Source organism: Triturus cristatus, chromosome 4_1 (genome assembly GCF_964204655.1).
Source record: "Triturus cristatus chromosome 4_1, aTriCri1.1, whole genome shotgun sequence".
Taxonomy (NCBI): domain Eukaryota; kingdom Metazoa; phylum Chordata; class Amphibia; order Caudata; family Salamandridae; genus Triturus; species Triturus cristatus.
The window spans coordinates 1189720080-1189743167 of record NC_140585.1 but is presented as its reverse complement, the minus strand read 5'-3'; the positions used below and the strand labels follow the sequence as shown (position 1 = coordinate 1189743167).

Below are 23088 nucleotides of genomic sequence, written 5' to 3'. Positions count from 1 at the left end.
CATACCATGTCGCAACAGAAGTAAAAGGGCCAGTCGCCATGGGAGGTTACAAATGCAGACAAGGTGGTACCAAGGAGGGACTAACAAGCCTAATAACGACCCGCCAGTGTTTACGAAGGACAATGACACAAGCCAATGACAAATATGGGTGGAGGGTTGGCGGGGCTTCAAGTCCATACACCACTACTGCATGCTTCGCAGCAGCGATTGCGCTGCTCAGGCTCGACATAAAAAGTGATTCCATTTTCTTGTAAAACAATGCGTTTCATGCAGCACAACTACATATAAACACAGTAAATCAATCCCTATGTCATCAGCGCAAGCCTCTCAGCAGTGATTCGCTAGCCAGGCCAGGGGGTTGCCTTGCATGATAGTATATCCGTCTTATAAAGCAGCAGGTGACCACGAAGATATAGCTGATTCCCTGCTGGATCTAATTCAAAGAAAGCTGTAAATGTCATATAAAAAGTGCTCAGTGTGACATGGCAGATAAACCGTTTGTAATACTAAATTCCCTTTCTGGCGTGACAGAACCATCTTCAATTTTGCTGTCTCTTGGATCTGGCATTCACGAAGCCAGACCTAAAAAGTGAAAGGCTTCATATGTGTATTACCAATGAATTTGTAAACATTTCTTGTTGTATGTTGTCCGTTCCCACCTGTCTGTTTTTTAAGTAAATTCACATTATTAAGAAAAGTTACTTTTCTTTCTTTTTTGTATATGTCTCCAGACTTTCCTGATCCAGTCCTTCAAATATTCCCAAACAGAGAGGAGCTGCCAGTTGGTACAGAAGTGAATGTAACTTGTTCTATTGAGGATACCTATCCTCGTGAGGTTCAGGTGAGCCTCCGAATTGGCCCCCTGGAAACCTGCGAGATGGAATCTCCTACCCTCTGCACATATGCCCTCACGGTGCAAAAAAAACACGACAGAGCGACTGTTGCCTGTGAGGCGACTATGAGCGCAGCAAACCTGACGAGGAGAACCTCAAAGACACTGAATGTTGTTTGTGAGTATTAGGACACCCTCAAACTCAGAGCCACCCAGCCATGTTCTTTATTGCAATTAGGTTGTTATTGTTAATTGCCATTTGTATAGCGCACAATCTGTTATTAGTATGGCTTCGCAATGCCTTTTGGTAGTGATGACGTTGATCCCCTTTCCTCCACTCTTCACTCTCCTCTGCTCAGCACAGGGCCTGGTTGCTTGCCAGCTAGCTCCGCGCCAAGTAAAACTGAAAGAAGGCCTTATATTTGAATGTACATGTGAGGTGCACTGACAGAGAGTGTGGTGACACCGAGAGGGGTTACATTTAGCTTAGGTTTAGGTTAAAGACTAGGGTTAGGCTTAGGCTTAGGGTAAGGAGTTAGTTTAGGTTTGAAGGGCTAGGGAAAGGGTTGGGATAAGGAGTAGATGTGGTTTTACGGCCAGAGCTTCCAACTTTGGATCTGGGGTACCAATTTCGAGTCCCGGCATTGACTGAACACCCTGTGATTCTGGGCAAATTACTTAATTTCCATGTGCCAAAAAAAAAATCTTACCATATGCATGTAAAGCGCTGCAATGTCCTTAGGCCAGGTGTGTGCTATATGAAAATGCAAAATGGGAGTAGGGTTAAAGATAGTCGCATGGTGAGGTTTAAGCCAAGGTTTAGGGAGTGACATGGGCTACGGTTAGGTATATAATTTAGTTTAGGTGCAGAGCAAGTAGCAGGGTTAGGATGCAACACACGAGGTATCGTTTTTAGTAAGTTTTGATCCGTTTGCGTTAGAAATAATTTTTTTGCTAAAATCTACAAAACATATGCAAACGATAATGGATCATGTGGCAAGTGCGGTAAATCCCTAATCATGAGCTAAACGCTGTGGCCGCTGACTCTCATGTTTCAGGGGAAGAGGAGCCATCTGGTCTCTCCAATCCACAATCACACAAAATCACAGTCCTCTACAGCGCCAGGAGGTCAGCAAATTGGCGTAATAAAATAAATAAATAAATATGTCAATTTACCTTTGTTTGCTATGATTTTCCTTTTTAAGATTTAAGTAGATTATCATCATTTTTTTGCATGACCACAGATTACCTTTTCTACCTACTACACAAAGTGCTTCGAAGCAACTTGACTGCAAGATTAGCGCTACAAATAAGTTTAAACATGACGCCTGGTGGACACCTAACTAGTTCAGTGTGTTAATTTCAGTGGTGGAAACAATACATTCAGAGTAAACATCATCTCAGCCTATGTCTTTTTACTGATTGTGATTTCTCAAAAAATTGTACCAATCACAGCTGAAACGTGTTTCAGCAATGATGGGTCATTTTCAAGTCTGCCAAAGTGAATGCATATTGTTTTATACTCTGAATTTAGTGTTTCTACCACTTGAATTAATAAACTGGCCATGTTATGGTGTTCAAAATCAAATAATATTTTTAAAAGAAAACTTGCAAAATTTTGTGAAAATTACGCAAAATATAGTTTAGCTGTATTGCAAGTGATAATTTCATACGTTGAAATATCTCAAATTAAAATATCATGCGAGGTTCAAGGTAAATTTGTCTTCTGCTGGCTGAAAACAGAGTGCAACGTTTCAGGACATTTTATGATTTTCATGTTCACAAAACTCTTCAGTTTTTCAAATTTGGTGAGTGTAATTAGAAAACCTAGTGGGCACCTGGTTTACTAGCTGAAGGACTGAGCCCCCCTGCTCACATGGTTGCACCCAGAATACCAGATGTGTGATCGCTGTCGATTACTGCGTAGTACACTTGGGGGTATCTTCACAAGGAAGTGGTGGAAAGAGGCGTTAGCCTTCTTGGCTTAACGCCTCTCTCCGCCACTTCTTAAACGCAATATTTGTGCACATTCGCAATAAAAGGACCATCTAATGTCAGAGGGCAAGAAAAAACTTTCTACATATTTTATAAAAAAATAAATAAAAAGGTCATTGCACCCGGAGCCTACTTGGGAGGCCTCACTGCAGCTGACACACGCTGCTGCCTAAGAAATTGATTTATCCAGACAAGAACAACAATACCCTACAGTGCACCGTCACTGTAATCAGCACCACGCTGTCAAACAGAACGCTACGGCTGTAGCGAACTTAAAGAAGAGCTTACCGGCCATCTAACATCCTGAAGCGCCGTCCTGACCTCACTTTGAGAACCCGGCCGGGTCCTCACGTGAGTTTTTACCTTCACCTTTCACTTCACTGTCACAGAGGCAGCACTCTCTTCATCCAGATGTCCCTACATCGTTAGTCCTGAGGAGACCCCCATTGATAGAAGGGTCGAAACGCCGTCGACAAGCAAAAAAGAACAGACCATTACCCAGCCCGTATCATTGTGTACTGAAGCTGTAAAAAATACTGTATAAGAATGGTCGTTTTTCAGAACTGATGGAAACCGTGTACATAATAATTGACTTTGTATATTCACTTATTGGTTCCATTTCTTCACTTGGGGACACAATGCACAAACAGTACTACTTTTGACTGAAAGAAGTGTACCTATTGTTTATTTATTTATTTATTTTTTCATAAAATATGTTATACTGAGCAAACTGTGTAGAAAGTTTTTCTTGCCCTCTGACATTAGATGGTCCTTTTATTGCGAATGTACACAAGTATTTCAAATATTAGTTCTATTTATCCACAGGAACCATTGTTTTCTTATATATGAATATTACCCTGGTTCCGTCGTGAGTAGGGTTTCCCTGTTACTTCCTTAGACTTCTTAAACGCAAGGCTGCAACATATTCACAAGGATATGGTGCAGCCTTGCGTTTCCCCCTGCGATGGCGCGAAGTTTAACAACTTAGTGTCAATGCAGGCACCCTTGCACCAGGATTTTCCCGGTCTTAATTTTGGCGCTGCCTCCTATTTACGCTGCCCTTGTGAATAGGGCGCAGCGTCAAAATCAATGGATGTTGCGGTGGAGCGCCCACAGCAACACCCATTACCCTCCTCTTTCACACTAAATACAGTGTGAAAGGGTGCCTTATTCAGAAGGCAGCGTTAAGCTATGTTAAGTGGCTTAAGACTGCCTTGTGAATAAGGCGAGGCCCTTATCGCCATCACAACGTCACTAAAAGTGGTGTTGTGGTGGCGATAGGGACTTGTGAATATGCCCCTTGGTGTTTTGTTAAAACCTTAGGGGCATATTCACGAGGAAGTGGCGGTGAGAGGCGTTAGCCTCCTTGGCTTAACGCCTCTCACCGCCACTTTGGAAACGCCAGGCTGCACCCTATTCTCAAGAATGTGGTGCAGCTTGGCATTTCCCCCTGCAATGGCGCTGTCTCACGACTTAACGCCAACGCAGGCACCCTTGCACCAGAGTGCAAGGGTGTCTGCGAGCAGGGAGGTTTGTTTATGTACAGGAAGGTGTCCCTTCCTGCACATAAACAAACCAAAAATGCTGTTTAGTAACTTACATGTGTGCTGCTTCATGCAGCACACATGTAAGTTACGCAACGGCATTTTTTGAAAGGTTTGTTTATGTACAGGAAGGGACACCTTCCTGTACATAAACAAACCATGGCATTTTGCTATTTCCATGTGTGCTGCACAAGGCAGCACACTTGGAAATAGCAAAAACGAGGAGAAATTAAGGATTTCCCCTCGTTTCGCCACCTTAAGACCAGGATATTTCTGGTCTTATGTTCGGCACTGCCACCTATTATCGCCGCCCTTGATAATAGGTGGCAGCGTTGAATTCAATGGGTGTTGCGGTGGTACGCCCACTGCACGCCCCCTTTCACGCTAAGTTCAGCGTGAAAGGGGCCCTATTCTCAAGGCAGCGTTAAGCCATTTAACGTGGCTTTAAGCCACGTTAAGTGGGTTAACACTGCCTTGAGAATAGGGCACTGGCCCTATCGCCACGGGAACATAAAAAAAGTGACGTTCCCGTGGCGATAGGGGCTTGAGAATATGCCCCTTAGAGGCAGGCGAGCCTGGTTTGTGCCTCCTGGCACTACACTCGCCTGTCATTGGAATGTTCTTGGGCAGGCGGGAAGGGGCAGAATTCTGAAGCCATGACAGTGGTGACGCCTGTGTTCAATGTGAGCTCTTAACGGTGGACAGACCCAAAAGGGTATGTAAACTTATATGGTAGTTCTGTGAGTTTAAGTACCAACCTCAGAAGTCTGAGCGGTAAACTGTCGGCCACCGATTCGATACACGGTGACAGACCTCAGGGTGTATGACCTGCTGTGTGTGATCTTCGTACCACAGATTAAATCTGGTAAAACAGCTCAGTCGGTAAATGCATCTGCTACTGAGCCCTTTATGTAAGCTAGATATCACGAGTTCGAATTCTGGTAAGACATTTCTGTAGGTTAATGCCTCTGCTGCAGAGTAGTACATGTCACAGGTTGAAGTTTAAGAGTGATTACTGCCAGCCCTTTCGATGATTTTCAGTAATTTAACCTGGTATAGGTAAACACACAACTAATGTTTATTGTGACCCAACTCAGTATTACTCCTTTTATCTTCCTCGGGAGGATTAATGGCTGAGTGGACCTGCCGGAATTCGATCCTGTGACCTGCTGATAAGGTTCCGTGTTGCTGCGGTTGAGTGTGAGTGAACTGCTTACCTAGTAGGGTGTGTTTACTTTTACATACAAACAGATTCAAACAAAAAAAAATAACACCTACTGCTCAATCGCCAAGAGTTCAGTTCACTTTGCACTGTGCGCTTCATGGACAGTTAAGTTTAATATTTTATTCTGCTTTTCTGAATTATTTCAGATGCCCCCGAATTCACTGACAGCCTCTGCCCAAGCACGCAGACTGTCGTCGAAGGGCACAAAACCACTTTCTCCTGCCAGGCGGATGGAAACCCCGCCCCAGCCGTCACGTGCACGAAATATGAGCATGAGGGCGCGTGGCAGCAGACCGGAAGGAATGACTCTGGCTTCTTCAAATGCACGGCCACAAATTCTATCGGCGGCAGCGTCCGGGTGGTGAAAGTCACCGTAGAATGTAAGTAAAGGTGGTAGTATGGTATATGTCAGCTTTGGAAACTGGGAGCTACCGGTTACAAGGCAACCTGCCACATTTATTACCTTCATTGAAATATTTGTCTCTGTCGCTGCTACATTTATTACTGGCCAAAGCACATTTGTAACTTGCCCTGACACATGTATCACCAGGCCTGTAACACTTACCACAAGCCCGTCACGTGCATTAGATGCCCCACATGCAGTCAGTCCCATTCATTCCCAGGCCCTCCACATTCATTACAGGCCCAGCTACATTGGTCCAGGAGCCGGCCTTTTTTATCACTGGTTCACCCACATTCATCGCCAGCAAAGCCACATTTCTCACTAGCCCCAAGAACAATTTTTAGGAGGTTGTTGCCTTTATTATCAGCCCTGCCACCATTATTACTGTCTCTACCATATTTGTTACCACAGTCACTGTCACATTTATTACTGGCCCAGCCACATTTATTACAATTTAGTTATTTTTATTATTGGCTCTGCACAATGATTCCAAAACTCTACTACATTTATTTCCAGCACAGGAACATTTATAACAATGCTGCTACATCTATGACAACCCCAGTCACTTCGATAATAGTTCCAGGTTAATTTATTCCTAGCTGCTGAGCGGCCCTGTATGATGAGTGACATCTTAAATCAATTTCCTTTTATGCCGTCACTGTGCACGATGCTTTTTTAATGTGTTATAATGGTAATTGAGGCCTTCATGCAAGCGTCTGGAACCACTCAAGTAGGAGGTAAGTTCTTTATGTCATGATAGCCCTTAGGTTGCACCCTCAGCAGGTAGGTCCTGTCAGGGTTCTATACTGTGTCAAACAGTCATTAACTCCCAGGCTGCCCCTGCACACAAACCCCAACATTCCGGGCTTCATCACAGTCTTACAGCATCCTCGTTAAACATTCAACAGCACAACCACTCAGCCCAACATAAAGACACTTCTGGTCACTACATCATCCCCTTTCCCTACACAAAGGACAAACAAGCCATGCCATGGCACCATGTCAAGACAATATTGTGAGAAGGTAGCCTGATATATGCTGTCCACTAGTTCTAGTGGGCACCTTGTATCAGTTCAAACAACCCCTTATGGTAATAGGTTAAAGACAACCTTTATTGAAAGCTATCCTGGTGGTAGCTATGGAGAGCAGCCTTCAGGCTAAGTCTTGAAGGAATGTAAAGCAGCTTGTTTTACCAGTCTGTAATCTCTTAAATGATCAAATGAAAGGACAACCACACCAGGTATATATTTAAAATATATGTATTTAGGTTAAAACACACCCCTCTAGTCTCTTTATGAGACTGTAGTTCGAAGTACTTAGTTTACAAGTGAGCAATCATCAGTAATAGCACAAATACACGTTTGGGCCCTAGGGGTGTACCAAACCATATACCAAAAAAGTGGTATAAGAACCACGACTGAACTAGACACAAGGGCTAGAGCCTGTAGAATCGCTGGGACCCCAAGGAATCACCAAAGGTAGTGACACAGGGGACCCATGGGGACTGTATGCAGTGTGTGAACACAACCGCGGGTTCCCGTTATCTTCTATGGGCAATGTTGCGGTTGGAAATTTAAAGATTAGGGACACTTAGAATCGAGTCAGGACCAAACCCTTTTGGACTTAAGAAGTTCTAGGGCGAGCACCTACGGGAGCACCGGAGTACTCGAGTTACCTCACCCAGGGAATTCGGGTGCATAGGTGTCTTTTGGAGTTGGGTCGCGTCATCGATTGCAATGGAAGCCTGCAAAGAACTGCTGCGAAGAGGAGAAGTGTCCGAAGAGATCCAAGCCTGGATCTAGGATGTAAGGAACCTGAAAGCAGAGGGGACAGAGTCTGGGTCACTAGCCAGTGACTGAGGGCAGGATGGACCAACGCCCACAGATGTCGGGTGCTTCAGGTGAGTTGATGGGTGTCTTGACTCTTCAGCCACGAGGTCCAGGAGGTGTCGATGAAGTCCATGAGCCGGATTCGAGCTATCCCACGAAGTCTGTCGAGTGCTGCGGTGTCGGCGACCAGAGTGGACCCAACAAGCCTTGGCAACGGCAAGTCACTGGAATTCAGAGAAAGGACTGCAGTGCATACCAGCAAGGTCTGAGGGACTCACTCAGTGAGGGTAAGTCAGGGCACGTCTGGAGCAACCAGGAAAGCCCAAGTAGAAAAGGAGTTGCCTTCATGGGGACCTGCTAGTCAACGGGCTAGTGATCGCGAAGAAGCCTCGAGCGGTCGCACTTGAAACTGGCCCACGGGTCACTCGTGGAGGGGAGGCCAGCAATCTTCGGTGCAGGAGGTGCTCAAGGCTGGGGCTACTCTGAGCCCAAAGCACAACTTCGAGGAAGCCCAGAAAAATGCTTTTGCTGCAAAAGATCACGGTGTCCAGGGGTCACAGTTCCACGTCAGCCACGGTAGCCACGGACCTCAGCTTTGTTGTGGACTCAGGGTAGCCTCAGGGAAGTCTAGAAATCCACCTCTGGTGATGCAATGACTTCGGCATCCGGCGGGAGCTTCAGCGATGCAGACCATTCAGTTGCTTCTTTGGTGCCTGCCAAGCAGGGGAGTCACTCTTTGACCCCAAGGGAGATTTCTTCAGTCTTCTAGTCAGGATAGAACGTCGAAGGCCCAGGATGTACATTGCAGAGTTTCGTCCAGGGTAATCTAAAGTCCTAGGGACTGGATTCCTATAACAACTCTAAAAGTACTGAACAGATTTACACCACATTACAAAAAGCACTCTTTCTTTACTAAGGTTTAGCTTTCTGCCAAATTTGGTTAAATTGCGTTCAGCTGTTCAAGCTGTAGTCGTGTCTAAAATCTCTATGGGAAATGGCATTGGGAAAACGAGTTTTGGGATGCCCCCTTTTTCTCTGACCCGTTTGATGAATCACCCCAAAACCTTTTCAGATAGCAGCTGAAGTGGGTGCCAAATTAGTTTTGAGGATCTCGTGAAGATTTGTCAAACTGCGCCAAAGTTATTAGCAAAACAAAAAACGCTTTTCATATGGAAACTAGGTCCTAACTATAACGACCTACTGGCAACCGCCAGCAGGTAACAAATTTATATATACCAAACCGCAACTTATGAGACGCTCGGGTCCCAAGAGGGTAGCATGTGCATGGGTGTGACACCTGTATGTATAAATGACCATACTTCCTTGAAGACAAGAATAGTATGCACTCTTTAATGCTTCCTTGGCATGATCAATTTATTGTATAGCAAAACACCCAACACGTTTCTGCGAAACCTCATCTTGTTCACGGGATGAAGGTGAGGTTTCACCAACATGTATTGGGTGTTTTGCTGCACAATAAATCATTAACACTAAGGAAGCATTAAAGAGTGTGTGCCTTTCTTGTCTTCCAGGAAGTTTGGTCTTATATAAGTTTAAGTTACCAGTAGTGGTCCATGCCAGAAGTCACTTGCAGTGGCTGCATGATGAACAACTTGTATTCCTCTGGTGTTTTTGAAGTTCCCACAGTACCACTTTAGAATGTCCCCTGTCCATGTGTCATACAAGTCTTTCAGTCAGTCCTCTTGTCGTAGTCAACACCGGTGAGCAGTCTGGGACTTGTAGGACTATAATGAAAATAGGAACAACAAAATGTAAGTCCCAGAATGCAAAGTGATGTTGGCTAGAAAAGTCACGCCTGGCTGAAGACGGCCTTCTTGGCACGGGATTAGGTGTCAGGGAGGAGGTTCTGCCCAGCTTTGCGGGCTTATCGTAGGCACAAGCCCAATTTGGAAAACCCATTCTGCCCGGTCTGCCGCAAGTTACCCACTCAGATATGCAAGCCAGGTTTCAGCTTATTGTGTATGGCAAGACCATAACAAAAAGTAAAGCTTAGTTTTGAAGAAGCAGTTATCATCAGTACCACCTACAGTTCACCATTTATCCTTTTTCAGATAAGCCCAGCATCACTCTTGTCATCCGAGGACCGGAGAAAATCGAGAAGGGGCATAACCTGACGCTGGAGTGCTTGGCTGAGGGACAGCCTGTCCCCGAGTACAGTTGGACCACTCCAAAAGGTGCAGACATCATATTCTCTTCAGACAACAGGACCTTGACCATCACGAGCGCCTCGAGTCACCACACCGGGAGCTACATTTGTGAGGCCAGAAACCGACACGGATCTGACACCCAGCAGAAGGATATCAAGGTGGAAGGTGAGGTGGATTTAGACTGTATGTACTCTCTGCGTCATAAGCTGCAGGGATGCTTATGTGAGCGGCCGGTCCATTGGGGCTGAGGGGCCATGCCCCTGTACGCTTTGCCCCTCATGAACAGTGTCTGTCAGGCTGCACAAAGGCCAGCCTGACAGACACAGTTCACTTTCAGTTCAAGCAGCCAGGAGCCAGACATGCGCATTTAGCACAGGCTCCTGGCTGCCTGAGCTGAACTTTGCTGGGTTGAGGAAGTCACAGCTCCTCTGCGCATGATGTCCTCAGCTTAGCAAAGGTCCCTGAGGCAGTCCCCTCAGTGAAGAGGGGTAGCATTACTTATTGCCTCGCACCTGGGCGCTTCAGATTTAAGACCTGAAGCGCCCAGCGTTGAGTGTCAATCAGTGACACTTCGTCACAGAGTGGGATGGGGTCAGCAGTCTCACTGATCCCATCCACTCTGTGATGACCTTGGGACTGCTGCCTTCCCTCATTGGCTGACCTTGAGGGAAGGCAGCAGTCCCAAGCCTTCTGGAACCTCCTAAGCAGAGCTGGCTGCAGGTAAGTGTTTGTTTTCGTTTTAAACTGTTTGGTGCATGCCTGCGTGTATGTATGATATTTGGTGAAGAGTGTTGTGAATGGATGTGTTTGTGTGTGTGTGCGTGTATGTATGAATGTTTGGTGATGAGTGTTGTGAAGGGATGTGTTTGTGTGTATGCATTCATGTATGTATGAATGTTTGGTGAAGAGTGTTGTGAATGAATGTGTTTGCGTGCGTGTATGTATGAATGTTTGGTGTAGAGTGTTGTGAATGGATGTGTTTGTGTGCATGCGTGCGTGCATGTATGAATGTTTGGTGAAGAGTATTGTGAATGAATGGGTTTGTGTGCGTGCGTGTGTGAATACATTGCTTTAAGCCTCCCTCCATAACTTATAGGCCGCCACTGTCACATGGTCGCAGCTTAAAAGACCAGCCGCTCCACTCAGCCTTTCATCGTTCCAGGCCGATAAACAGCACGGAGAGATTCCAGGGGGTGAAAGTGCTCTCTCTAAATACACTTCTTGTGTTCTTATGTTTATATTATACTAATGCTTATGATGGGACATTAGGACGATGATGCTCCTTTTTGAAGCTGGTAATGGTGTTGAACATCTTCAAACCACAAAAGGTAAGATGTGTCTGCGGAGCTTAGCCAGTCCTTTAAAACATTACAACACTTGACAGTGCTTGACAACAGTTTTTTAGGCTTGTTGTTCAACCAAACTTGTTAAACATTGAACCTAAAGATTACCTTTCGGCACACTCCTCCACTCTTTTCATGTTTGTTTTTTTTGTTCAGATTTATATAGCGTGAACTCGACCCGAAGGTATTGGAGTACTTTACATGAGCACCAGTTACGCTACACAAGGACACATTCGTTATTCGGTACGGAGAGATCAAGTGATTTGCCCAGAATCACAGGTTGCTGAGCTGATGCCGAGGCTCAAACCCGGTTCCCAAGCTCCAAAGTCAGCAGCTCTAGCCGTAAGGCTACATCCTCTCCCCTATTATGTTGTCCTAAAGAGAAGGACTACAGTAGTGCATGCAAAGAAACAGGCTGGAACCAAGGCTCTGATTCTTCGTGCAGTTTTTAAAGCACAACTTCGTCTCTTTGGTCCCTCAAGCATATGTTTGTAAAGTACCCAGGAAATCCCAAGACCCACTACAGTTTTGATTGTTGCAAATTTGTGCCAACGATACCAAAGTGCCTCACAGCAGCAGTAAATTTGAGAACCTTACAAAGGAATACCTTTTTTTATAAATGCAGCTACATAAAACAATTGAAAAGTTCAGATATCCAAATGCTTAGTTACAACTCTAATCTTTCTCGCTGAGATAAAGGAAAAAAGAAACTTTTCAATTTTTTCATGAATTTACTCACATTACAGAGGTGCAAAGTGTCTCTTAATTTGATTATTCCCCTCACACACACTGGATGGAGTGCAGGCATGCACAAATGCCAGGCACCAGAAAGTGTTTTCATGTTTCCATCACAACTTGATTGGACACTGGTGGTGAGGTTGAGCCCCGTACCGTCACGGCTGGTGCCGATTGAGTGGAGGGCGTATTAGATCAAACGTGCCTTTCCTGCCACGTACCGCACTATGCACAAACTTCCAGGTGGGTCGGGGCATTGTTTCCCGCCACATACACCTATTTAGGGAGATGCCTGAGGAGACGCGCTGCTGACGCACTGAAGGCGCGCCTAAGGCAAGCCCGTCTGCACCTGTCCATGCTCGGGCCGGGCTCAAGGCCATAACCCCTGTCCGTTTTCTGTTGGGTGATGGTCCTGGTCGCAAATATTCCAGAGAGGCTTTCCTGTCATTCAACAGGGCAGATAATTAGTCTATGTGCGCACTGCTTGACTTACAGAGTGAACCTAGACAGGGTAAATAGTGCAAGCTAACTTTCAGCTTTGCCAAAATCAAAAAAGGTTTGGCACAAACAGCTGCAAGCAAGAAACACAAAGCTGATCTCGGCTATGCTTATTAATGCACGGTCCCTGGTTAAACACTGGAATTTGCAGAAATTGAAGGGTCCCACAAACTGGATCTAGCATTTCTGACAAAAACTAGGGCTGATAGAACTGCAAATATAGATCTGGGGCAGGCCATCCCGGCGGGCTATGCTATTCTTAAAGCCGACCAGGCTGACAAGAGGGGCGGGGGCCTAGCAATTATATACAGAGATCATCTAGCGGTCTCGGGCTCAGCAGTAGGAAGTACAACAGATTGTGAAGTCCTGTCCTTTTGGAACACACAAAGTCCAACCTATGCATTCAAGGGCCTGCTGGTATATAGGCCAACAGGGGGTAGAGCCACTTTTTTAGATTCCATCAGTCCATTCATTGAATCTAGCTGCGCTGCAGCAGACTTTTCTGTGCTAGGAGATTTTAATTATCATTTAGAAAAACAGAATGAACCTGATACAGCCCTCCTGGCGGACGCTATGGCCGGCATTTCTCTTAGACAGATTGTTGAACAAGCTACTCGAAAGACAGACATTAGATGGTATATTTATGTCTAACCCCAACTTAAAGGTGTCAGAAGTATTACCTGTCCCATGGTCAGATCATAAGGCTATAATGTTCTCTATGAGTATCAACCAACACTCCACAAAATCTTGCAACCCTGGTGTTGTAGCCAAAGGGCGGGACTGGAGCAATATTGACACCCCCTCCTTACAAACTTCCCTAGCTGGAACCCAGCCAGACCTGTCTACAGACGTTAACATGGCAGCTTACAGATTTTCTACCTGGATTAAAAATGCGGTGGATCCTTTGGCCCCCATCAAGACCTTCTCTAATAGGCGGAATAAGCCATCAGAACCCTGGTTCTCTGAGAAATTAAGAAATCAGAAACAGATTTGTAGAAGGAAGGAAAGAAGGTGGAGACTGAAGTATGATACAACTGATAAAACACAACATAAGCAATCATTGACTGATTATAAAAAATTACTTCTGGAAGAGAAAAGCAAATATTTTACATCAAAAATACAACTGGCAAAGAACTCAACCAAGGAATTGTTTCTACCAGTGTAAAGCTCAGCTAAACTCCCAGAGCCTCCGAGGAAGGATAGCAGCAATGAGTTCTGCAATCTACTGGCTCAATTTTTTAGGGACAAAGTGGAGGCAGTGTATAAAGATCTTAGTGGATATGGCAATACATTGATTGGGAAGCCCTCAGCGGGCATGCTACTCTCCCCTTCTCGCCTGCTGACTTGTTTCTCCATACCTACCATTGAGCAGATCATACAGGTGGTTATGACCTCCAAATCTGGGCCCCTGTAAGATCCCTGTCCTCCGAAAATATTGCATATGGTCCCTGAAGTGGTCAGTGAGCAATTATGGATCATGTTTAAAGGGATCATTGGCTCAGCCATTTTCCCGGCGGCATGGAAAATAGCATCAATCTTGCCGCTCCTGAAGAAACCTGATCTGGACCCGGCTGAGCCTAGCAGCTATAGACCCATCTCAAGACTACCCTTCCCCACAAAAGTCCTGGAGAAAATATTAAATATGCAACTCTTAACCTTTATCTCCTTCGAGGAACTTTTGGATCCATCGCAATACGGTTTCCGGGAGGAGCATAGTACAGAAACAGCCTTGATTATGGCCACTGAAGAACTGAGATCTATTTTAGATGCTGGGGGAGGGCTTTACTGATATTATTAGATCTGTTGGTGGCCTTCGATACGGTGAACCACGCTATTTTAATCAACAGAATCTCAGAATTAGGAATTAGAGGATTGGCTCTTAAACTGTTGATCTCCTTCGTTTTTGACAGAGTCCAATCAGTTGAAGCCGGGGCCTTCGCCTCAGAACAGTTTTCGCTCCCTTGTGGGGTGCCACAGGGCTCGGCCCATGGCCCTACGTTGTTCAATCTGTATGTCTCCCCTCTGGCCAAAATCATCAGGCAATGTGGTTTCTCAGTGGTCTCATACGCTGATGACGCCCAAATTGTGGTTGCAGTATCCAGCAACATTGAAGAGACAGCAGATCGTTTTAATCTCTGTATGTCTCAGGTACATCAGTGGATGAGTCTGAACTGCCTGAAACTGAATGGAAAGACTGAGGTCCTCTTATTTGGCTCAGGTACCTCTTTCTGGACACCCAGATGGTGGCCAACCTGCCTGGGAGACACCCCAACTCTGGTAAATAAGGCTAAAAATGTAGGTGTTATCTTTGACGATAATTTGACCTTCAAAAATCAGATTAGTTCTCTCACTTCCTCAATCTTTTTCATCCTGAAGATGATTAGAAAAATCTGCCCCTTCATTCCATGGGAGTCAGTAAAAATCCAGGTGACAGCACTGGCTTTGTCCAAATTGGACTATGGAAATGCTCTGTACGTAGGGATCCAAAAGCAGCACCTTCAACAGCTACAATGGCTTCAAAATGCAGTGGCCAGATTGCTGCTGGATATCTCGAAATTCCAGCCGGTTTCGCCTAATTTGAAGACCCTGCATTGGCCCCCTGTGGACAAGAGAATGATATTCAAAGCCCAATGTCTAGCCTTCAAGACACTCCATGGGGTGGGTGGAGGGGTTGGGTGTGCACCAAGTGATGAAGTCCAAAAAGTAAATATTTGATTTTCAAGTAAGTCTTTATTTGCAATCAGTTAGTTCTCTCGGAACTGGAGATTTTACGGTCAGCCAACGTGTTTCGTTCTCAGGATGAGAACTTCGTTAGGGCTCAATGGGCGTGTGTCCTTCTGGTAAGTAACGAGAATATATTGGAAATTATTTCCACTTCAAAGGTATAGTGGATGCCGTTCAACCTAGCTCCAACTAGACCTCTTGCTTAGAGCTCGAATATGTGATCCATCAGTCAAGTTGGTGTTCCAGGCATTAACTCTGGAAACACTAGGGCTATCACAGGGCCTCCGTCGGCCACTGAGAAAATTCTCAGATTAGGGGTTCTCCTGCCAGAATCAGCGATCACATATACGAGCGCTAAGTAAGAGGTCTAGTTGGAGCTAGGCTGAACTGCATCCACTATACCTTTGGAGTGGAAATAATTTCCAATATATTCCCGTTACTTACCAGAAGGACACACGTCCATTGAGCCCTGACGAAGTTCTCATCCTGAGAACGAAACGCGTTGGCTGACCGTAAAATGTCCATTTTCGAGAGAACTAACTGATTGCAAATAAAGACTTACTTGAAAATCAAATATTGACTTTTTAGACTTCATCACTTGGCGCACGCCCAACCCCTCCACTGCTTAGGATCTGATTTACAGAGGCATCAACTGACGGCTGGTGCCAGGGCTTGTTGCGCAAGGACATCTGAAATAAATGAAACTAATGTGAGGTGCAGAAATAGCAGTCCGCCGTCAAAGTACCTCTGTTAACTCCATGGGGTGGGCCCTGACTTCTTGAAAAAGCAATTGAAATGGTATATACCAACTAGAAATCTGAGGTCGGCTCACTGCAAATGCCTACAAACTCCCAGAGTCAAGAGAGCTTGCTGAGGCGGAAGAAGCTTCATGTTAGGGACTGTTAAAACCTGGAACGTGCTTCTTAGTGAGATAAAGAATTGCCCAACAATTTTGGCCTTTAGAAAATCTCTAAAAACTTGGCTTTTTGTAAAATAACCTTTCAATCCCTAGATTGCGTGGTAACCTTTTACTTTCCAACAGGTACGAGTGCCTAGACGCCTACGGGCAGTTGTGCGCTATATAAATGTTTAAATCAAATTAAATCATTACTGGTTTTTTCCAGGCCGTGGTTAGTATAGATTCCCTTTACGTGGCTAAAACATTCATGCAAAGAAAGTGCCCAATGTCTTTTAACAACTCAAAATCCCTATAAAGCTAAAATATATTTTAGACCATTTGGGAGCAGATCTACAAGAAACTAACGCAGCGCAGTGCTGCAAGTCATTTTGCTGCGCTGCGTTAGTTTCGAAGCACAGGGATGCGACATATTTACAACAATATGTCGCATCTCTCTACTTCCCGCTGCGCTGTCGCACAAACTGCTGCCATGCGCCGGTGCAGGTACGCTTGCACCATGGTGCAAGGATGCCTGGGTCGTGGGGAGATTGTTTTTGTGTAGGAAGGGGTACCTTCCTGCACAAAACAATCATTTGAGGTGATTTCCTCTTCCAATGTGTGCAGTAGAATGCAGCACGCATTGAAAGAGGAACAAAAACGAGGAGAAATTAAAACATTTCTCCTAGTTGCACCTCGCTACGCCACCCCTGGGGTACCCATAATGTCACCTTGATGGGAGTATAAATTACAGAACAGAAACTGTGATTTTAATGCAGCTATTTAAGAGAAAGCATGTCTGTACAGAGGGCATTATGCGTCCCAACCTGATGGGGGTTCACTTATGTATCTATTAACTCAGACATTTTATGAGGCGCATTCTTAGTGCTTTACCGTTACTTCAGAGCGCTAGATTGATGAGAAATCAAAGGATGAACCCAGAGCAGAAGCAGTTAGAGTCCACTTGGAAGCGAGCCCTCAGCCTCTTCCTCCACCCTATCCGGCGCTCCTCTCGGGTGCATGAGATATGGAGGAATGTTAGCGCTAAGGAGGAGAGCGCGGAATAAGCCAGTTCACCATCAGAATACATAGCAATATGGAATCCACCAGGCATGGCTGTTAACCATTAGGCGGAAGAATACTAAACGACCACGAGGTGGCGCAAGCTGCCAGAAAAAGAAATGCATATAGAGGAAATACATACATTAGATTGAAGAACACCGCAGAACCGTTCTCTCTCGCGGGTCTTTTACTATAATCATTATTAATAAACATATTGGAAAACATTGCTCACTAATTAATTCATTTTTGAGCCTCACAAGACCCAGTTGTCGATGGTCAATTTAGAAGCTTTGACTTACCGGTGACACGTACTTCTAGTCAGCGAGTGCGTCAGCTCACTGAGCTAGCCTACCAAAGTTGGAAACTGTCTCCCGCATGTGGTACGGTCTCGGCATTTATCTGCGCGTTCTTTTACCTAGATTCCGACCCTTGAGACAAAGATCTGCGGTGGAAGCGAGGTGCACAAACGTTGTATCACACTATTGAAAGTTGCCCCCACTTTATTTTTCTTCCAATTCCATCTATGTTTTCATACTTGCCCTGGAGACCAGGATTAGGTTTATTTTAAATTTACACTGTGGGACTCCTGCTAATTACTTAAGAAACAGCTCCTTGTTATAGCGTGGCAGTCAAGTATGTATTCTGCCATTATTGATTGGTTCACCAGTAACGCTTCAAATTTAGTCAATGATGCAACAGCAATACGAATATTGTTATGCACAAAAATGCACTTAAAGAAAAAGCAATTTAAAAACGAGTACTTTGCCATCAATCTAATAATCTGTGAGCATGATTCACAAAGTCAGTAATTTACAGGGTATTCCCAAAAGGTGACCTTCCACTTGTAATCCATTCACTCATACACAATATTACCTAACAATAGTGTAATATTTTCCATGTCGAATTCCTGCAACAGTGTCTCAGAGCAGACGGCCCTGGAAAGTTTGGAAACACCCACAAACTCCCGAGTTTCTTCATATTCACAAACCTTTTTAGACCCTTTCCCGCCCAGGGTGGAAATTGGAAGGAACTGGCGGGATTCAACATTGTGAGTTCTTTAAAGAGATACATCTACAATACAACGATGCACAGGAGTACACCTACAGGTGTAGATATGTACATTACTTAAGGATTCGGGCTATTCGTCTGCACCTTATCAGCATAGCCAGTACACATTTGCAATTATGGCACAGATATGTATGTGATTGCTTGAGCGCACATTTAATAAAGTGTGCACGCCTTAGCAATTACAGCTTAGATCTGTATGTGATTTTTAAATTAAAACACAACACACAGGGCATCCCAAACAGCGTTTATTACAGACTTCCAGGCAGCCAAGCAAAAGTATCCGAGAGAATTGTCATTTCAACTTACCAGGGCTCACATTAGAAAGGGGTGAGTTGGAGCAGTGGGTAAAACATGGCATTGTCGGTCTAGTAAATATGCCTTTTCTCCTAATACAAGTCAATGTGAGGAGATGAACAGCAACTGATTGGTTTTTAAAATTAATTGGGTTCAGTGAAAACATATTTGGCATGCAGGTTTTTCTCCAGGGAAGCACCGGACAGCCCTCAAGGAAATATTGCATTCCTATCCACAAATACTAACTCTATTCTTTTCACAAAACCCTGCTTTCCTTTGACAGGTTTGAAAACAAGGCTACTTTTACTGAAAGGTGCAATGTACACCAAAAAGTATCATGGTTGCCGGGGCTACCATGGCCCAATGAATCTATCAGCAAACTCAAAACTGAGTAAAACTTTTAACAGGAGACAATTTTTCTAGCTGCCACATGGTGAATACATACATAAACGTGTATTTATAGTTACATACATTTCTCTCCACCAGTATATTGATTATAATATAATACAATAGAGTATGTTTTCAAGGCCCACCTTTTGTCGGGAGGAAACTCTTCAATCTATACATAATCTCACTTTAAAAAAAAATTATTTCACTATGCTCACCTCCCTAATTATCCTCAGAGATAGCAAGAGTAAAAGTGTTGGCAGGGCCTTTATTTTTGCATCAGCGTTAGATGGTGGACAATACTAATTTGATAGCAACATAATCCCAATTAAAAGAATACTGATAATAAATTTAAACACCTTCATTCCCCCAGAGCCTGCTGTGCCATTACGACAGCCGCTGTGCCGCATGCCGTCTCCTCCTGATCACACCTATGCTCTGTTCCCTCTGCTCTAGAGCACTGTCGGGCCGCTCTTTTCCCTAAATAAACTTACATTTCGGCGGGTGTCCTTCTGTACAATCTCCTTGTCCGTCGCTCCTCTCACTGGGGGTTCTTCACTGAGAAACGTGCTCTGCCCTTCCCAAGATCCCTCAGTAATGATCTCTTGGAAGATATTATTGAACCAATCCAAGATGGACAACCACATTGCAGATTCCTAAAGACGACTACCCAATCCAATATGGAAGTTCGTTTCAGAAGCAGCTTCCTGTTTCTGGCAAATACAAGGAGGTAATCTTCTCTGCTCTTCATCAGAATGCTTCAAGTCGTTTTTTCATGTTCCCTTGCTCCTGACTTTCTTTTGGGCTTTTTCCAGTTCAGTCTCTTGTCTGTCAGCCTTTCTTCCTTCAGGTTCCTCATTTGCTTTTCTACTTTAACTTTGTGATTACTGATGACGACTTCAGATTACAGCTGGATGCACCTACTCTTTCTGCTGGCTGGTTCTTTGATCCTCAAGCCAAGTACCTCTGACCTGTCCTCGTTTCTTGATGCCATCTCAGAGGTTTTTTGCCTTAGGGCTTTTAACTCCTTTGTGGCTCTTTCCGAAAGGCCCTTTCTGCTAGGCTCTATCTAGTGTCGATGGCAACATGGCAACTGGAAGGGGTTGCACCTGTGGCAGACAAAGGACCTGATTTCGATCTTGGTGGACGGGTTAGTCTGTCACAACTGTGACGGATATCAAGTCCGCCAAAATATAAATCCCATAGGATATCATGGGATTTATATTTCGGCGGACGGGATAGCCGTCACCATTGTGATGGAGTAACCCATCCGCCAAGATCTAAATCAGGCCATATGACTGTGAAGACCCGAACGTCCAGACCTAGAAGCAGCCTGAGAGACTCCATTAGGTGTCAGCCGTGTGACAGGGCCGAACACTTCCCCCAACCATGTCCAAATGCCCCTTGGACTCAAATCCGAGCCTATGTGCATTTCATGTAGTTTCTTCACCCTTTCTTTTAATATGGTCTATCTGCTAATGTATGCTATGGGATGCTTAGGGATGGTGAGTGCAACACTTGGTTCCTACAGTGGTACAAATCCCCACTTTGGCTGCCAGAAGGTGTCATACAGGCATCCTGTTCTGAACTAACCTCTTGCAGTATGCATTCATCTGTTACTAATCCTAAATCTAATGTGGTGGAATTTACTATCTTTTCTAAGATTTCCGCATTTCTTCTTATCTCGTTTGAAACAGTAATATCTTAAATAGAAATTGGGACTGAAAAAAATCCAGAAGTGGGTGCAAAAGTTCTCCGACGCCTTTTTCATTTTAAAGCATGATCATCAAAATGTCTTATAGCAGGCACAATGTTCCTCGGAAAATACATTTCCGTAGAGTCCAGAGGAAACCAAGTGTAAGCTAGTGAGCCTTAAGTCCTTAAGGAAAGCAATGCTCAAATGGGGACTGATCAAAGAGAATGTTTTTTACTGTTAAGTCACATTTACTATGTCCGACTGGTATACTGGATATGTTTGCTCCTCGGTGCTCTAAATTAATCCTTGCTCAGTAATTGTGAGGTGAGTAGTGTCTGCCATATTGCGATTAAGAGGATTGTTAAACTTTTCTAGGCCTGGGAAGAAAGATGGGGAGATTCTAGCACACTGGGGCAGTCTGTGGTCCACATGCTAAAGCTGCAAACAAGTTTTACTAACACCGCTTGGTACCCTGATCAAAGGGATGCTGTCTCCTACATCAATAGGCATGGACTGGCCGACCCAGCAAGAATAATTAATTGTCTGCCTATATTTTTATAACAGCAAGATGTAGGAGTTGCCCTTGTAGGCTGAGCGGGGAATTTGTACCAGGGGAGTCTTTGCAAAATGTGGTCTAGGTGTAACTTCCTGTTCCTCCCCTAGAATGCATCTCACCACCAGCCAAATACGCGGAGCAGCAGCAAATACATCAGGCCAGACCCACAACGGGATCGGGGGCCTGGGAAGGGAAGGCTGTTTACAGGGGGCGGAGATAGTAACAATAGAAGGCTGCTGGGACACCATCCTGAAATGAGGAAACAGGCAAAGAGGCAGTGCCCAAATACTTCGTCCCACCAGCGTACAATGAAGCTGTAGCAGAGAGGGCGTCTGCAGATGCCTAAGTGGCTGTCTCAGGCCTCAGCTCAATCGCTGAAGCTCCATTGGCCCTAAGAGGCCGAGCTCACTTGCGGTGCAAGGAGTGAATCCAGGTTGGCAGACTCTGGAATTTAACAGCAGTGTTCACAATGAGCAAGACTTGGTACACGCCGCATCAGTTCTGCTGGCCAGCTATCTTTTTAAGGTACACTTGCACATACACCAGATCACCAGGCTGGAGGGAATGGAAAAGCAGTTAATATATCAGTTCCATACCTTTTTCCAACTGTAAATCGCATGTGCAAGTCAAATAATAATAAATAACAAATGACCAATATGCATGTCAATAATGTAGCCCCAAGGTGCTACCAATGGGTCGATTGCTTTTGTTTGTATCATCGACAGGTAAGTAACATGGCTTAACTGATAAGCATAACTAATTTTAAACAAAGGTGAACACTGGTTTCTCATATGTCCATATGCAGAAGGAGTGCCCATAGCCATACTACTAAATAGGCATATATCTCCCCATTATGTAACACTTTCCTTAACCAATCAATTTGAGAGCACACTGAAACAACTCATGGTTAATTTAAAATAATCTTGCTTCACATTCAATAACATTATCGGCCATACATACAGGGTATATGGCAAACGGACTCTTCTTGGGTAACTCGTGGCAACGTCATCAAAGCATGAGGGCATTCTTGATTGTTTCATAGTATAAAGAGTCTTTATTACATTTCTTCGTGACATTTGTTGCATGATGTACATGCTGAATCTTTTGATGGCTTGGCTCGTACTTTGGCTCTTAGAGCCAAGCTAGACGTCTTACTTGGCGTTGGTTCAGCTCTCTCCTTGAATTTGCTGACTTGCCCACTTCTAGTTATGGCCGGCTGATAGCTCCTGAATACTGTGAGAACCTAAGTAGATAGCCGCGGCATGCTGTAGACGGAGCTCATTGAAGTAGCCTTGCAGCTGTTTGTGCTTTTATGTGTATGGGTCAGCAAGGCCAAATCTGTAATGGTGAAAGGGAAGATATATAGGAAATGAATGCTTGGTTTAATAAAACACAACAGTGAGAAGTTTAAATCTAATATTCGTGCATTTGTCCTTTGTAGTATTTATGAGAACAGAGTATATCCCTGTACTACGGGGTAAGTCTTTATGTTACTTTAATTATATATTTCATGCCAGCTAAAATCTCACACTAAACAATACCTATTAAGATACAGATTTCCCAAAAAGAATATCAGAATATTTTTTTTTTCTCAAAATTATTTTTATTGAGCAGTTATTGAAAACAACATACAGTTGTATTGTATTGTGGGCTTATATAGCGCTAGAATCGACTCCCGGAGGAGTATCTCCGCGCTTCGACCGCTGGGGAACCCGTCCTGGCTTTCCCTGAGAGATGGTCCCTGACGGGAATCTCCAAGGTGAGACCAGGCATCCCTGGCGGTCTGGGGGGGCCATTGTGAAGATGAGGCAAGCTAATGCCCAGAGTTGCCGAG

The 23088-nt window shown here is 44.6% G+C and overlaps 1 protein-coding gene across 1 annotated transcript in view; it reads left to right on the top strand.

Annotated features, from left to right (window-relative positions):
• The window catches only part of LOC146856337 (intercellular adhesion molecule 1-like), a 180497-nt gene that overhangs the window by 152420 nt on the left and 4989 nt on the right, over positions 1 to 23088 (top strand). The window contains exons 5-7 of the mRNA XM_085654440.1: positions 732 to 1010; positions 5743 to 5976; positions 9901 to 10161. Coding sequence (XP_085510566.1) covers positions 732 to 1010; positions 5743 to 5976; positions 9901 to 10161 — 774 coding nt within the window. The remainder of the gene's footprint in view (positions 1 to 731; positions 1011 to 5742; positions 5977 to 9900; positions 10162 to 23088) is intronic.